We start from the raw sequence: 15,772 nt of genomic DNA, 5'->3' as shown, positions 1-15,772 counted from the left end.
CCTTTGGCAAGTCCCGCCCGTTGTCCCGCCCCTCTTCACACTCATATTGTTATTCTGTGTGTTCCATTCTAATTTCAAACTTGTTTTCAGTTAAAATGGAGCTGCTCAGTGGAAGTATATAGTGATTCGGCAAAAAATATGTTTTATCAAATTCAACATAGAAAAGATGGAAGCAGGGCGGTAGATAGAGCCTGCTGGTTGGTCAGTCAGGGTAACGTCTTGTAAAACTAGACCAGGTCAACCTGGTTGTGCCAGACCCCCTGTCTGTCATCATCATTTATGACATCATACCTTTTGTAGGCATGTCATCATCATGTCATCATCATATATACCCTTTATATAGAAAACCCGGACAGACCGACATTTGCTTATGTAGGCCTACCCATTTCATGGGTCTGGCAAAAATTAAAAGTTGTAAGTAACACTTTTGGTGTAAGACTCATATGGGTTTGTGGCACGTCGCTGATTGTTTGTAGCTTTCCCAGACAGCTCAGATTGAACGCTGCTCAGTCAGCCGTGTCTCTCCTGTCGACGCTTCTTAAACGCGCCGTATTTAAAAGCTCTGTTGTTTCAACGCGACCGTATGGTCGCTTCTCGACCTTAGGGCGTCTTACTTGTATGTAAGATCACAGACACGCTAGGACTATCTGCGAGGTGAATGGATCAATAATTAACCTCCCATTAACACTAATTAACAATCCAAATAACCACAAAAAAAAATGTCCTCCTCAGCCTCCGTCTTCTTCAGAGCAGCGTTGATGACAAGCGTGGTTCCCGTGGAAACGGCAACAAGCGTGGCGAGGACGTTCCCACAGAGAGGATGGCTGTAATGTAGTCTGTATGCACCACCTTCCCTGCTCCTCCACCCAGTGGGCATCTCACTGGGCTTAACGTCAGAGCCCTGGGGAACGAAACCTGTCTCGGTCATCAGGAGGTGCACAGCCACCACGAGGGAGTCTGCAGGGCTCCTGCTTTGGGCCCCGTTGTGCAGGATCTCCAACAAGCGGGGTACCCTCCCCGCCTCTGACTCGCTGCACAGCATGGGCTCCCAGGTGGGGACCACTAGAGGCATCGTCGTCACCCCCTCAAGTGTGCCCTCTTCCTGCATGCGTGTTGCTTGGCTTATTCTAGGCTAACTACGGGAAAGCATAGCAGTCATCTTGTTAGTCCGGCATTGTTGGGACGTTGTACTGCTACAAATGCAAATGTAGCCTGGAGGATTTCTGTATTGGAGATAGCGGAATAAATAGTCCGGGAATCCTGCTGGCCTCTAAGCTCAAGGGGTAATGGTCACACTTTATATAGTGCTGCGGGTGTGGTTGCCGTAGACTCTAATGGGGAGCCAATCAGTGAGGGGGGAAAAGGGTGACATCACGATATCAAGGTATTGTGATGTCTGATTGGCTGAAGGATTACATCGGATGATGAGTAAAAACACCAAGAACAATAGACACTAAATAATTAAATATCTGACTCCAAGTCTGTTACTAAAAAAGTTGTAACACATTTGGTGTAAGACTCATATGGGTCTGTGGCGCGTTGCTGATTGGTTGTGGCTTTCCCAGACAGCTCAGATTGAACGCTGCTCATTCAGCCGTGTCTCTCCTGTTGTTGCTTCTTAAATGTGCCGTATTTAAAAGCTCTGTTGTTTCAACGCGACCTTAAAGTCGTTTCTCGAACTTAGGGTATCTTACTTGTATGTAAGATCACAGACACTCTAGGACTATCTGCGAGGTGAATGGATAATTAATTAACCTCGCATTTTAACACTAATTAACAATCCAATAAACAAGTCGCTTGAATGTCCCATGTGTCAATCGGCTGATATTGTTCAAACATGTAAAGTGCTTTGTAAAGTTCCTTCCAGTCTGCGTCTCTGGAGATCTGGTGGAGATTAATGACATCTAGATCTATGAAGTCGCGGTGGCAGAGGCGTCTCCACAGGTGGTTGTCCGCCGCGACGCCGCGGAAGCGTCGGCTAACCGCGGACAGCGCCACCAACGAGCGGACATCCAGCAGGCCCAGGACTCTGAGCAGAACCTCCGGGGGAAGAGCGCCCAGCCCAAACACGGCCGGCAGAGCCATGGCCTCTCTGGCCGCGGCTATCAAAGGGAACGCCAAACGCCGGTCCTTGTAAATCCGCGACAGCTTCCCCAGGTCGCTAAACGCCGCGGCGGCTGCACTCGGGCCCGACCACTCCGCCGTCACAAAGCTGGACGGACGTAGGGACAGTTTGCACACATACGTGTCCTCCTCCGTCTCCGTCTTCTTCAGAGCAGCGTTGATGACAAGCGTGGTTCCTGTGGAAACGGCAACAAGCGTGGCGAGGACGTTCCCACAGAGAGGATGGCTGTAATGTAGTCTGTATGCACCACCTTCCCTGCTCCTCCACCCAGTGGGCATCTCACTGGGCTTAACGTCAGAGCCCTGGGGAACGAAACCTGTCTCGGTCATCAGGAGGTGCACAGCCACCACGAGGGAGTCTGCAGGGCTCCTGCTTTGGGCCCCGTCGTGCAGGATCTCCAACAAGCGGGGTACCCTCCCCGCCTCTGACTCGCTGCACAGCATGGGCTCCCAGGTGGGGACCACTACAGGCATTGTGGTCTCCCCCTCAAGTGGTCCCTCGTCCTGCATGCGTGCCTCCTTCTAGGCTAACTACGGGAAAGCATAGCAGTCATCTGCTTTGTCTGCCATCGTTGGGTACCAATGCAAATGTAGTCTGGAGGATTTCTGTAATGAGACAGGCGAATAGTCAGGGAATGCTGCTATCCTCTAAGCACTTATTCATTTGCAAATCAAGACTGCTGACTATCATCACCTGGATCTCTGTATATGAAGATCACGACAGTGACCTCCTCAAACCTTTGAAGAATCATTGCAAAGTTTCTTTTTGAAAATGTGTTGAAATACTATTAAAAAACAAAATGACATGTGATATTAAAGTGAGGTAATGTTGTGTGTTTTCAGTGTGGCTCGGCAGGGAGCTGGGAGCAGAATCGTCAGCATAGGTCTGACCGACGCGCTGGCAGCTCACCTCCACGTCAACTCAATGGGTTGTCTAACACACCGCACAGGTTAGTGTTAATGTCAACTCACTGTGTTGTCTAACCAGGCCCGGATCTACCATATGGGCACTTTGGGCACGTGCCCAGGGGACAAGGGCCCTAATTTTTTTAATCAGAATGACATAAATGATGTCCACCACCCCCTGAAACAAATGCTGTGAGAATGCTGCTGAAAAGTGCTGATTGTGTGTTAAGTACAATGTACAATATTTCATGAAAGTCAAGTCAACTGATTAAAACTCCGCCGGGCCGCGCTGAGCCAACTGCTGCTGCAGATGTCACATTGGACCTACATGCCTACATATGCCTACAAAACATTTTGCGTGCACACGGGGGCCCCTTGTAGCTTCAGTGCCCAGGGGCCCTCTGAGATGTTAATCCAGCCCTGTGTCTAACACACCGCACAGGTTAGTGTTAATGTCAACTCACTGTGTTGACTAACACACCGCACAGGTTAGTGTTAATGTCAACTCACTGTGTTGACTAACACACCGCACAGGTTAGTGTTAATGTAAACTCACTGTGTTGACTAACACACCGCACAGGTTAGTGTTAATGTCAACTCACTGTGTTGACTAACACACCGCACAGCTTAGTGTTAATGTCAACTCACTGTGTTGACTAACACACCGCACAGCTTAGTGTTAATATCAACTCACTGGGTTGTCTAAAGCCTCTGATACATGTAGCAATTTCTCCATCAATATCAGCCAGCAACAACCAGAGGCGTCAAATGGGTATGGCCATTGGCAGTGTCATTGGATTCATCTTTTTGTGCCTTCACCCGTGCAAGATACCAGTCATGTTGCCATACCATGGAAGTACATTTTATTTTTTCCTCCTTTAGCCAAGGTATGGAAGTTGCCATACCCAATTGACGCCTCTGGTCGTTGCTGGTTGATATTGATGAAGAAATTGCTACGTGTATCAGGGGCTTAACACACAGCACAGCTTAGTGTTAATGTCAACTCACTGTGTTGACTAACACACCGCACAGCTTAGTGTTAATGTCAACTCACTGTGTTGACTAACACACCGCACAAGTACTCCTACATGTGTGTTGTGTTGTGTTGTGTTGTGTTGTGTTGTGTTGTGTTGTGTTGTGTTGTGTTGTGTTGTGTCGCTTTGCTTTGTGTTGTTTAAAAGGTTAAATGGTGTACTGGGTGGAGGTTATTCCAAGGTTGTTTAAGTGTTATAATGTACAGTGTTGTACTATAATGTGTTGTTATAATAATTTGTGTTGTAATTTGTAGTGTTGTGTTGTGCCTATAGGTGGCGTATTCGGAGGAGGTTATTCCCAGGTCTTTCCTATGGATGAGGTACATATAATAATAATAATAATAATGGATCTGTCTTCTGTATTCATGGCTTTCATTTGTAGTCCTACAGCAGCCATGTTGAGGAGGACCAACGTGTTCTGATAGGCATAGAACATTAGTTCTATGGCAATCATCGGACACATTGATACACCAGTGTTGGTCCTCAACATGGCCGTTTAGGACTACAAATGCAACCCACGAATACTGTTAGTGTATGTTCACATCAATATGAACATGTTGAATAGAAATATTTTCAGTGACAAGCGGTTGCTGGTTACAGCTCAGTTGTGTGTGTGTGTGTGTGTGTGTGTGTGTGTGTGTGTGTGTGTGTGTGTGTGTGTGTGCGCGTGTGCGTGTGTGCGTGTGTGTGTGTGCTTGCGTGTGTGCGCACACGTGTAGGTCAGTGCAATGTTAGACAGTGACTTCTATGCGGTGACCACGGCCAGCAAACTGATAGACACAGCTCTGAGAGAACGACTGGAACCTTCCACTGAACACACACTGGAGGTAAATCTGTCTGTCTGTCTGTCTGTCTGTCTGTCTGTCTGTCTGTCTGTCTGTCTGTCTGTCTGTCTGTCTGTCTGTCTGTCTTAACCTGGGATCGCTTCCAATTTCGGGCTTCTGATCCGGTCGGGAGTGGAAGCCATCTACGTCATTTTGAAGTCATCTGATAGACCAGGGGTTCCCAAACTTTTTTTTTCTCAGGGCACCCCATAAATATTTTTTTAGTCCGAGGCACACCTACATTATAATTTTCACTCCCAGCACCTTATATTTATAATATATCGTCGTTGTCGGGTGGAAACCTTGTATGTCAAAAACCGTTCGTTTTGTATTTATCGTCTCTGTACTAAACTAGTGAAAACAGCAGATCTACAAGCACACAACGCCTCGCAATGCGAGGCGTTGTGTGCTTGTAGATCGGCTGTTTTCACTTGTTTTGTGCGACAGTCTTGTATGATGAAGCAGGGCTTTGTTTTGAACGCAAAATGATTCCCCGCGTTCAAACGCATCATCATTTTACCCAACAACCCTGGATGCGGCGTAGTTTTGATTTTTTTTTTAAATGCAAAAAATATATAAATTTGAGTGTACTTACCAGAGACTATTTAGTGTGTGTCTATACCTTTATTATCCCCAGGGAAATGCTATTCTTAATGCAGACTACGATTGTCTGTCTACTGATTCATTCATTCATTATGTCTGTATTTCTCTCTCTCTCTCTCTCTCTCTCTCTCTCTCTCTCTCTCTCTCTCTCTCTCTCTCTCTCTCTCTCTCTCTCTCTCTCTCTAGAAACAGCTGAGCAGTGACATCTTGTCAGTGTTAGCGGTCAGTCAGAGCCAACAGGACCTGAGCAACAGACTGGCTAAACTGGTGGTGGCCACAGGTCCAGACAACACACCAGTCACCACCAATGACCTGGTAGGTAGAAACTAACTTGAGTACAGTACTTATAGGACAACTCCACGGGGACTGCCCATAAGTCAGAAAGCTCACTAGTCAGAAAGCTCATTTAGTCCGAATTTAGTTAGGGTTAGGTTTTAGGGTTAGGCATAGTTTTACTGAGGTTAGGGTTAGGGTCCCCAAACTGTAGAATAAACTCTCTGTCGTGAATAAACTCTCTGTCGTCGCACTTAGAACTGCAGACTCATTCCCTAGCTTCCACCGCGGCCTGAAGACTCACCACATCAGACTCCACCGTAGCCCATAGCACTTACCGTAGCACTCGCCTACCCTCAAATGACCATACATGAACGTTAGATCATGTATTCATGTGACAATATGATAACAAAACAAGAGATGTACAATTAAGTTAAGCACACCCAATTCCAGTCCTAATTCACTGTGTGTGTGCGTGCGTGTGTGTGTGTGCGTGCGTGCGTGCGTGCGTGCGTGCGTGCGTGCGTGCGTGCGTGTGTGTGTGTGTGTCAGGGTATCAGCAGGGTGCTGGCTGCTCTGCTCAGAGACACTCTGAAGCCTACACTGAAGCAGACACTGGAGGTAATAATTAGTTATTCTGCGACCAGCAGGAGGGGAAATAGTGACACCTTCTGGGCCATTTTGAGAACCGCAGCATTTTCAGTACTTTTGCAGACCTCTCTCTCTCTCTCTCTCTCCCCCTCCAGGGTTCTCCAGTGTTTGTTCACACTAATCCTCTCTCAGGCTCCTCCCGCTGTGACTCTCCTGTCATGGCCGACCACATCGCCCTGAAGCTGGTAGGGCCAGAGGGGATTGTGGGTAAGTAAGTACACGTGCACGCAAACACTCACGCCAGTGTACGCGCACGCTTGCTCTCACACATACGCACACACACCAACCATCGACTAAATGTTTTCCTCTGACCAAAAAACTTGCTTCCCAATCCAAAGTTTACGGTAGTTGAAATTTACAGTACGGTGAGTTTATACTTTCATGAGTATGCATGCTTTAATTCACAACAACCTGTCCTGTAGACCATGTGCTCATGGACATGCGACCGAGGTAGCGCCAATTCTTGGCCATCTGGCCAGTGATGTATATCGGACCAGTTACCCATATATGATATATGGAGATCCATGTACTGTATATAGTACATCCCTTTTATGATCATACATGGAGATCCCTGTCTGAACCAGCCACACAGATATGGGCTGTCCTCCTCCATATATGGGCATTCCCATATGAAGTCCTGTTAGATATGGGCTTAATATTGATGACATCAGGGATCTACATTATGGGCATAAATGGGATTCTGTTAGAGTGGTTCCCATGACATCACAACATACAATATATTTTATGCCCATACATGGACATCCCTATCTGAACCAGCCACACAGATTGGGCCATGTCTTCGCTCTCTAGCCAGTGATATATATCGATAACATCAGGGATCTTCATATATGGGCATACAAGGGATTCTGGGGAATACCCATATATGGACTTTTACATAGGTGATGTCACCTGGGATATCCCCTGTGATGTCACAGTGATGTGTCAAGGGAACCAACCCATAGACTGTAAAAATGTGTACACACACAGAGACAAGCTGTGACATTGTTCATGGTAAACTGCGACCTTTGGTCGCAATTATTCCATGGTTGCATCTACAACAACGCAGATGAAGGCTGTTTTAGCTGAAACGTCCCATTACTCCCTTGTTGGTCTCGCTGAGGAGAATAATTACATTATTGAGGTCTACTCTGCTGCCTCGTTTATTTTCTCAGTGCCTAATGCTGTTTACTTCCTATTTTGATTTAGATCGGGGGTCTTCAACAGGGGGTCCTCCAAATCTTTGAGTGATAACGGTGAAACCTTTGAACCATATTCGGAGAACTTTAGCCAAAGATAGCAGAACTACAAGCTCACAATGCCTCGTTGTGTGGCAAATAGCTTTGGTGTAGAGGGGGAGAAGAGGTCAAGTTTATTAAGTGTTGACGGCTCAAGTGGTTAAAGGAGCATGAAACACAAAATCACTTTTTCTATAAATATATATTATATCAATGAGTCACTTGTGATAGGGAGCAGTGATATGGTTCAATTTGCCCATAGGCTTGGGGATTCAGAGCTTTCTGCTCTCTGTAGCTATTTCTGTGTACTTCCAGTTTCTAGGTCCAAAAGAAATCTTTCGCGCCACTCATTAAATATTAGCTATCAATGTTCTGTGGTGTAACGTGACGTAGGCATATCTAGGGGCGTGGTTTCACTGTATGCTTGTTTGCCAGAGAGAAGAGCAGGCTCTCTCAACGGACAGTTACACGGTGTGGTGCCTGTGTTATTTTCTGTGTAGTGTAGCCTGTGTGTGTGTGTGTGTGTGTGTGTGTGTGTGTGTGTGTGCGTGCGTGTCGTGACAGTGCACGCACACACACAACGTCCACACACGGAAAACAGCAGATCTACAAGCTCACAACACGTCGCGAAAGCGACGCGCTGTGAGCTTGTATATCGGCTATGTATGTAGCCTAGCTAATAGCCGTAGAGCCGAAACCAACGTGTTTACATGGTTGAGAAGCTATTGCTGCTACGGCTGTTAGCTAGGCTACATAGCTAATATACAAGCTCACAACGAGCTTGTAGATCTGCTAGTTTTCGTGTGTGGACGATGTGTGTGTGCGCGCACTGTCACGACACACACACGCACGCACGCACGCACACACACACACACACACACACACACACACACACACACAGTCACTCACACACACACACTACACAGCAAATAGCTATAGTGATAGCCTAGTAGCGTCCATTCTTCACTGGTTCCGTGGTCCATAGCTGGATAAAAGCTCAGACAGCTTGTTTGTAAAATACCTGCACATTTAAATTAGTTATGTAACCTGGAGTTGCCGAATCTTTATACTTTTTACACCTCCAATGGCTGGTTTTAAAAAATGTTTCCGAAATGGAACAGCAACTGCCCAGTGCCCACTGCTGACAGCTTCGCTCTGTCAGATCCAAGCGGGAGCCCCGGCGGCAACCGCTGTCCGTCTGTAGAGCGCCTTACTCCGCCCCTCGCCCCCACAACGGCAGATAACCACGCCTACATTTTAGAAATCTTTTCATATCTCAAGTCTGATAAAACAAATAAAGAGGCGTTTCTGACCCCTTTAAATATCTGAAAACACAAATTGACATGAATCCAAAATACACTGACAATTGTGCTGTCAAACAATGAAACTATATGGAATCTATGACAAGGTTGTGGGGGTCCCTGCTTCATCTCTCTCTCTCAACTAAGGGGTCCTTGGCCTGAAAACGTTGAAGACCCCTGGTTTAGATGCTGGATATTTGCCAGTTATGTTAAGTAGGACACCTTAGTGGGCAAACGGTGTTACCGATTTTACCTTTACATTAATGCACAGTTAAAAAAAAAAAAAATCTAACAACTAGGGCATTCACGAATAGTGATTTTTAGTATTCAAATTATTCGACCTCAAAGTATTCCAATAGTTGAATATTCGACAGGACTGGCCAAACTGTCAAATATTAAGTAAGCAAGAGGCGAACATTGTGAAAATAGCAGATCTACATGCTCACAATGCCTCGCGTTGCGAGCTGTTGTGAGCATGTATAGATCTGCTATTTTCACAATATTTATCTGCAGAACCGAGTCACATTAAATGTAATACCTACAATTCCAAATGCTTGTCAGGGTGGGGGACCCCAATTCAAATATGTTTATTTCGGGTGTCACAGCCTAAAAAGGTTTGAGAACCCCTGGTATAGAGCATTAACAAATTCATCCACCAGGGGCATTGACAACTCATTCTTATGACTTCTTATCTAGCCAAGCTTTATGAACTATACATGTTTTAAAGAGAAAACAATAAAAAATGTAAAATAAGTGAATATTCGACTTTGGTGAACAGCGTCGAATAGTGACTTTGACAACCCTATACTGTCTGTCCATCCACAGTCACAGAGACAGGAAGCATAGACAACTTTGTCCATATGAAGTGTCGGAGGGCGGGGCTGCAGCCTGACGTGGTGGTGATGGTTGCCACGGTAGCGGGGATCAGGAAGCTGGGAGGCAAAGCCAAGGTGAGCAAACACCCAAGAATGTTTGTTAAGACGTTATCGTGATCCTCATCACCAGTTCTGGACATTTACTTTAGTAGTTGAAGGTAGGGTAAGTGATTAAGTAGCTCTGTATTCTATCAGTACTCATTGCTAAAGAGCGTTTGTACTGTAGTTTAACAAAGTTTAAAGTCTTGAAAATGTGTGCAAATGTTTGATAATATATATTTTTCAAAGCAAACTTTTGTAACTCAAATCTCTGCTTCTGGGGGGGGGGGGGGGTCCCTGGAACAACATACAGGTCATTTTGGGGGGTCCTTGACATGACACATTTTGAGAATCAAGACAAGATGCGATCAAGAAATTATTACTGTACTATTCATAATATATAGCTATTTAACACTTATTGCACACTAATGAACGATTGTTTTAATGATATTTAATGATAATACTTGTTAATTTTGTCAATGGTCATCTTAATAAATGGTGGTCAGCCACAAACTCACAGTCGCAACAGATACCAGTTCTGTGCAGAATTTGTCGTCTCATACCGGTATCTTTGCACGAAATATTAGAAAACGCTCAATAGTGGGCTGGATAAAAGCCCGGCTCAATAAGCACGATCGATAAGGTGCTCATTATCAATAAAAAGTAACGAGCTCCATCCCTAATAAGACCCCTTCATTTCCCACTTAAGCTAAAAAAGAAGATCTGGCTGCCGGACTACCGCATTTCTCCCAAGTTCGACAGCAAGGCTTTGCAAGAAGGCTGCAGGCGCCTGAACACGCTCATCCAGAGAGCGACGCTATTCGGCCTGCCTGTGGTGTTCGCCGTCAACGTGTTCAGGTAACCAAATGTTCATATCAGAAGAGGGAGAGAGGAGCACTCGTCAACAAACACATTTCCAAAACTTGTCCTGAGTGCACAGCTATGGGAGCGAATGTACAAAAGAGATGCCAGCACTCACTTTAGAAAGACTTCTTTCCATTTTTATTTCATTTTTGCCCCAGCAGCTGCAACAAAAGCGAGCAGCACCTGGCTGCAGACACTAGGGTCCTGTTGATGTCCACGGGAGACAGGAACATCAACAAGTGGCAGGAAGTGACCTCACAGTGTCAAGTGACTTCATGCCGCTTGTGGAGGTCACGTGACGTCTCTGCCTTGCAGTCCAAGGCACTACAGTCCCTTTGAGCCGCATTGTCGCTATGTGTACATGTTATCTTTTATCTTTTAGACAACCCAACTCTACCCCCTAACCCTAAACAGAACCTCCATGGGGTAGAGCAAGAAAGAGGTGTGAGGTCACTTCCTGCCACTTGTTGATGTTCCTGTCTCCCGTGGACATCAACAGGACCCTAGTGTCTGCAGCCAGGTAGTCTTGACAAAAGCGGACGTTTCGACCCTTCAAGGGTCTTCCTCAGCGTGTATCTTGAGATTCATGCTGAGGAAGCAAATATTCATATTCATATAGAATGTTTGCATGTTATCAACCAACAAAACCAAATGTTCCAATTCATATTGATGCAGGTTATCACTAACAAAACCAAATGTTCATATGCATGTACCCGTAGATGCATATTATCACCAACATAACCATATAGACCAAAGATTTTTTGACCTTTTATACATTTGAAAAGTTGTGAAACGGGACATTAATGAGTGCTTTCTATTTTTGGTACTTTAAGTACATTTTGATGCCAATACTTTTGTACTTTTTACTCAAGTACATGTGTGTGTGTGTGTGTGTGTGTGTGTGTGTGTGTGTGTGTGTGTGTGCGTGCGACAGTTCAGACACCACGGAGGACATCGAGCTGCTATGCTCCCAGGCTGAGCTAGGGGGCGCTGTGGAGGCGGTGCCGTGCTCCTCCTGGTCTCTAGGGGGCGCTGGAGCGGTGCAGCTGGGACGGGCTGTCCAGAGGGCGACACAGAGCAAACACAAAGTCAACTTCCTGTACGACATGGAGGTGAATAAAACCAAAGATTTTCAATATAGGCCTATCAAGATAAGGCATCCTGGTTGGATCCACTAGAGCAGGGGTATTCAACAAAATTGTCCAGGGGGCCACATTGACAGAAACCCAAGGGGCCGAGGGCCGCACTAACGTATCCACCCCCCCCCCCCCCAGCTATTAATCTAATGAACACTTGAAACAACGGGCACGACCACATTTTCACTACTACATTTTCACAAACAAGCACATTTTCATCTAACTACATTGCAAAGCAGAATACTTTTCAAGTAGAATACTTTTCATGTTAATGGGCTTAATTTATGTTCAAGTTGACAACTGTACACATGCTTTCTTGTTACTTAGTGCTAACTACATCACACTAGTGATGGCCAACCTGGCTTTGATGCTATCTTAGAGTAGATGTCGACCTTATTGACAGTGCACACACAATTGCCTTCTTTGATGCTTTAACGATGCTCAACGAGGATCAGGTGGGTCGCAGACACACACACTCCACTCTGCTGCAGTGCTCTGACTGGAGTCTCTTCACTTGAATATGATGGAAGATGATTAGGGATTACTGTGATTATGGTAAAATGAAGCTCACGTTCCATATCGCGCAAACCATACCTATAACGTTCATTAGTCTCCACGAAAGAAAAAAAATAGATTTTTTTTTTTTTTTTTTTTTTCAAAAATCTTTTTTTTTTTTTTTTTTTTTTTTTTTTCAAAATTGCTCCAGGGGCCACAAGGAAGGTCCCCGCGGGCCGCATTTGGCCCGCGGGCCGCCAGTTGAATACCCCTGCACTAGAGAGTAGTCTCGCGTAGCCAGACAACTATTCCAAAATCTCCGAATGCTATATAGAGTCTGGAACGGCAGCTCCCGAACGGCGAGTATCGGAAGTAGCCACTGCTGCACGGAAGTTGGCGGAACTGTAGTCCCATTGGAAACATACCGTAACAGAAGCACACTCGCACAGACAGAGTCATTTGAGCGGCATATTCTTGTTATGCGTGTATAGTTTAAGAAAACATTTGAAAACAACATGGAGGTAACACCAACAACACCAGTGAAAGACGAAATAACACCCCCAAAAATATTGAAAGAAGACATAACGCTTCCAGTAGGACTTGTTATCGCTACTGCACCAAGGGAGCGGTTGCGTCACATCCGCTCTATCTCGCACTCATCGTTTCTATTTCCGTGCCCCAGACTGTATGCCGGGAGCATTTGCAAATGGCGGAGGCAACAGTCTGGCCACGCAAGACTAACTAGAGAGCAGCATGGTACAAATCCACAAAAAGCCTCTTAAGTGGGCGCCAGCGTCTAGCGGCAAATCTCGCGAACATCCTCATTACGGTGCTATAGATCCCACAACAGTGTGTTGCCGGGACAGAGAAAGGGCAATAATAAAGTAGATTTTTTTCCTTATTTGTGTTGTGGGAAAAAGCTTGCCTGGCTCCAGCCCATAGACCAGCCCACTCTCTGAGCGGGCTGGTTCTCTTGGTCTGGTGTTGTCATATGACGCTAACGTTTCTCTGGTTTAGGCAGAACCAAGCCAATGAGAGTCAGAGCCTCGGAGGAGGGGGTGGGTCTAACTTTTGAAAATCAACAGAAACAGTGGAGGGAGGGGGAGCTCAGCCAAAGCTCTTAATTTCTCCCTTTGAACTTCAAAGGGGGGTTGTGCACACCTTGTTAGCATCAAAGACAACAACCTGTTTGATGCCTGTCATAGAGGGGAGGGGGAGGGGGGACTGTTTTTGTGTACACACAAGTCAAACACCCCTCCCACCAGATCTCTTTAGATTGGGAATTTCAAATTTCAAATCCCCTCCCCTTTGAAATCTCTTGTCAATAGGACAATGTCAGACTCAAGCTCAGCGCAGAGTCTGAAATCAGGCTAGGAAAAAGCCATCATGTTGTGGCTTGTGATGATCTGGTCCAATATTTAGTTCAGTGACCGTGGGGCTAAACAATGGTTCAGAAGCTGTGTTCACGTTCACTCTCCTATTGGGAAGACTCCAAACCTACTTCCGCTTCCTAAAAAGGTGTCAACCTACGTCATGCGGATACGGGAAGTAAACCGGAATTTGCCTTGTCTTGATATTTATGTCTTGGATAAAACTGTTGTAACTTCAAACTCCATTTTAACCATGATAGATTCATTAAAAACACCCATTATTTTTCGGGTGACTCAGTCATAATACCCTCCTAATATGCGAGCAGGCTGTTTTTTTTTTTTTTTTCGATAACTTTTTTCATTTATTTTTAATAATATTTTTTTGTATTTAATTTCTTCCATTTTCCCAAATAATTAATAAAAATAAATGAAAAAAGTTATCAAAAAAACATGGCCTGCTCACGTATTAGGAGGGTATTATGAGTCTTCAGAAAAATTAATGAATCTATCATGGTTAAAATGGAGTTGAAGTTACAATGGGTGTGTATGGGGAGCGGCCCTGGAGGAGGAAGGCCTGCTAACATTTACATCAAATATCTAGATATTGAATAAAGCAACTTGAAATCTGTTCAGGGTGTTCATAAAAGCCTGATTAGACGACAAAAGACCAAAGGTTTTTTTGAAAGTGAAGTATCCCTTTAACAATGGAGTTAATCAAATGAATGTTGTGGTTGTAGATGTCTATCGAGGAGAAGATCCGGTCGGTGGCTCACAGTATGTATGGAGCTGCAGAGGTCAAGCTGCTTCCACAGGCCCAACGCAAGGTGGCGCTGTTCACACAACAAGTAAGTTGAATGACCCTGTAGGCCTGCCTGCACACATGCTAATGTCTTCGGTCCTGTGTAGCGTGTGTTTGTTAGTTTCTCTATACTGCCTCCCCCTGGTCAGACTGTTGGAAGGGAAACAGAACTGGTAGTAAGGGGATATCTTAAAAAGTCCTGAATAAATTCCTTACCAAAAACCTTCTTTGCCAATGTGTTTGTAGAGGTCTCTAGTAACATATCTCACAAAGACTGAAATTCAGTTTCCAGAGGAGAATCTAAATAAATATACTAGGGGTTTTTCATGATTCTGAATCCTTTGCAAGCATTTGCTTTGCACAAAAAAACATTCCTTGGGGTAAAGGCGGCTCCCACAAAACTGCAAAAAGTGATGACTCATCACTAAACCATAGTTTTGTCGGGCCGTTCTTTGACCAAGGAATGTTTTTCGTGCAAAACAAATGCTTGCAATGGATTCAGAATCATGAAAAAAAAAAACTAGTTTAACCCCTCACGTGGTACTTAAAGCATATTTATTTTGGTGTGTTTTATCCTGTATAGTTAATTTAATGGGACCCCAACTTTCAGCAGCTGTCAAGGATTCTCTTAGGTAAACTGAATTTCAGTCTTTGTGAGATGTGTTACTAGACACCTTTACAAACACGTTTCGGCGTGAAGCCTTCTTCAGAGCAGGTTTACTCGCTCTGAAGAAGGCTTCAGAATAAAATGGAACTTAATATCTGAGCCTGTCTTGTATTTTCACTCTGGTGTGCTGCTTTTTCCACTCTTGTGGATCCTTGAATTCAGTTGTACCTAGAGCTAAGCACCCACTGCCCAAATCAGAGGCAGCAATCAGAGGAAGCGGACCTGTTCTCATCTCCGAATTTATTCCAGGATTTGACACTATTTCTGAAGATATCCCCTTACTATGGTGGAAATGAATGAATGAATAATTGTATTTTTCATGTCTTGTCTTGTCTTGTCTTGTCTTGTCTTGTCTTGTCTTGTCTTGTCTTGTCTTGTCTTGTCTGTCTGGCTGCCTTGCTCAGCCCATCCCTCACAGGATTATTCAGACACCATTTAAAGAACAGTTTTTTCTAGTGCCAAAATGCTGACTGAATGCAAAAATAACTGGTTGGAATAACGTGTTCCTTCCACGCGCTACGTCCTAAAATGTAAAATGTAATATATACTATTACTTATTACTTGGAAGCAAGAGTA

At 44.9% G+C, this 15,772-nt stretch overlaps 1 protein-coding gene across 4 annotated transcripts in view; it reads left to right on the top strand.

Annotated features, from left to right (window-relative positions):
* LOC308300421 (C-1-tetrahydrofolate synthase, cytoplasmic-like) overlaps positions 1-15,772 on the top strand; it is a 51,957-nt gene that overhangs the window by 33,074 nt on the left and 3,111 nt on the right. For 3 of the 4 annotated variants that reach the window (XR_013962822.1, XM_080744256.1, XM_080744255.1), the window contains exons 13-22: positions 2,968-3,074; positions 4,338-4,384; positions 4,784-4,891; positions 5,678-5,806; positions 6,317-6,385; positions 6,511-6,622; positions 9,777-9,901; positions 10,575-10,723; positions 11,664-11,841; positions 14,468-14,575. Coding sequence is in view for 3 of the 4 variants with exons in the window: in XM_080744256.1 (XP_080600382.1) it covers positions 2,968-3,074; positions 4,338-4,384; positions 4,784-4,891; positions 5,678-5,806; positions 6,317-6,385; positions 6,511-6,622; positions 9,777-9,901; positions 10,575-10,723; positions 11,664-11,841; positions 14,468-14,575 (1,132 nt within the window). In the remaining variant the exon portion in view is untranslated. The remainder of the gene's footprint in view (positions 1-2,967; positions 3,075-4,337; positions 4,385-4,783; positions 4,892-5,677; positions 5,807-6,316; positions 6,386-6,510; positions 6,623-9,776; positions 9,902-10,574; positions 10,724-11,663; positions 11,842-14,467; positions 14,576-15,772) is intronic. The other variant, XM_080744257.1, reaches the window with a different exon arrangement.

Source organism: Nannobrachium achirus, assembly GCF_963921795.1.
Source record: "Nannobrachium achirus genome assembly, chromosome: 16".
NCBI classification, from domain to species: Eukaryota; Metazoa; Chordata; class Actinopteri; order Myctophiformes; family Myctophidae; genus Nannobrachium; species Nannobrachium achirus.
The sequence above is the reverse complement of the archived record's forward strand: the minus strand, read 5'-3'. Positions and strand labels throughout refer to the sequence as shown.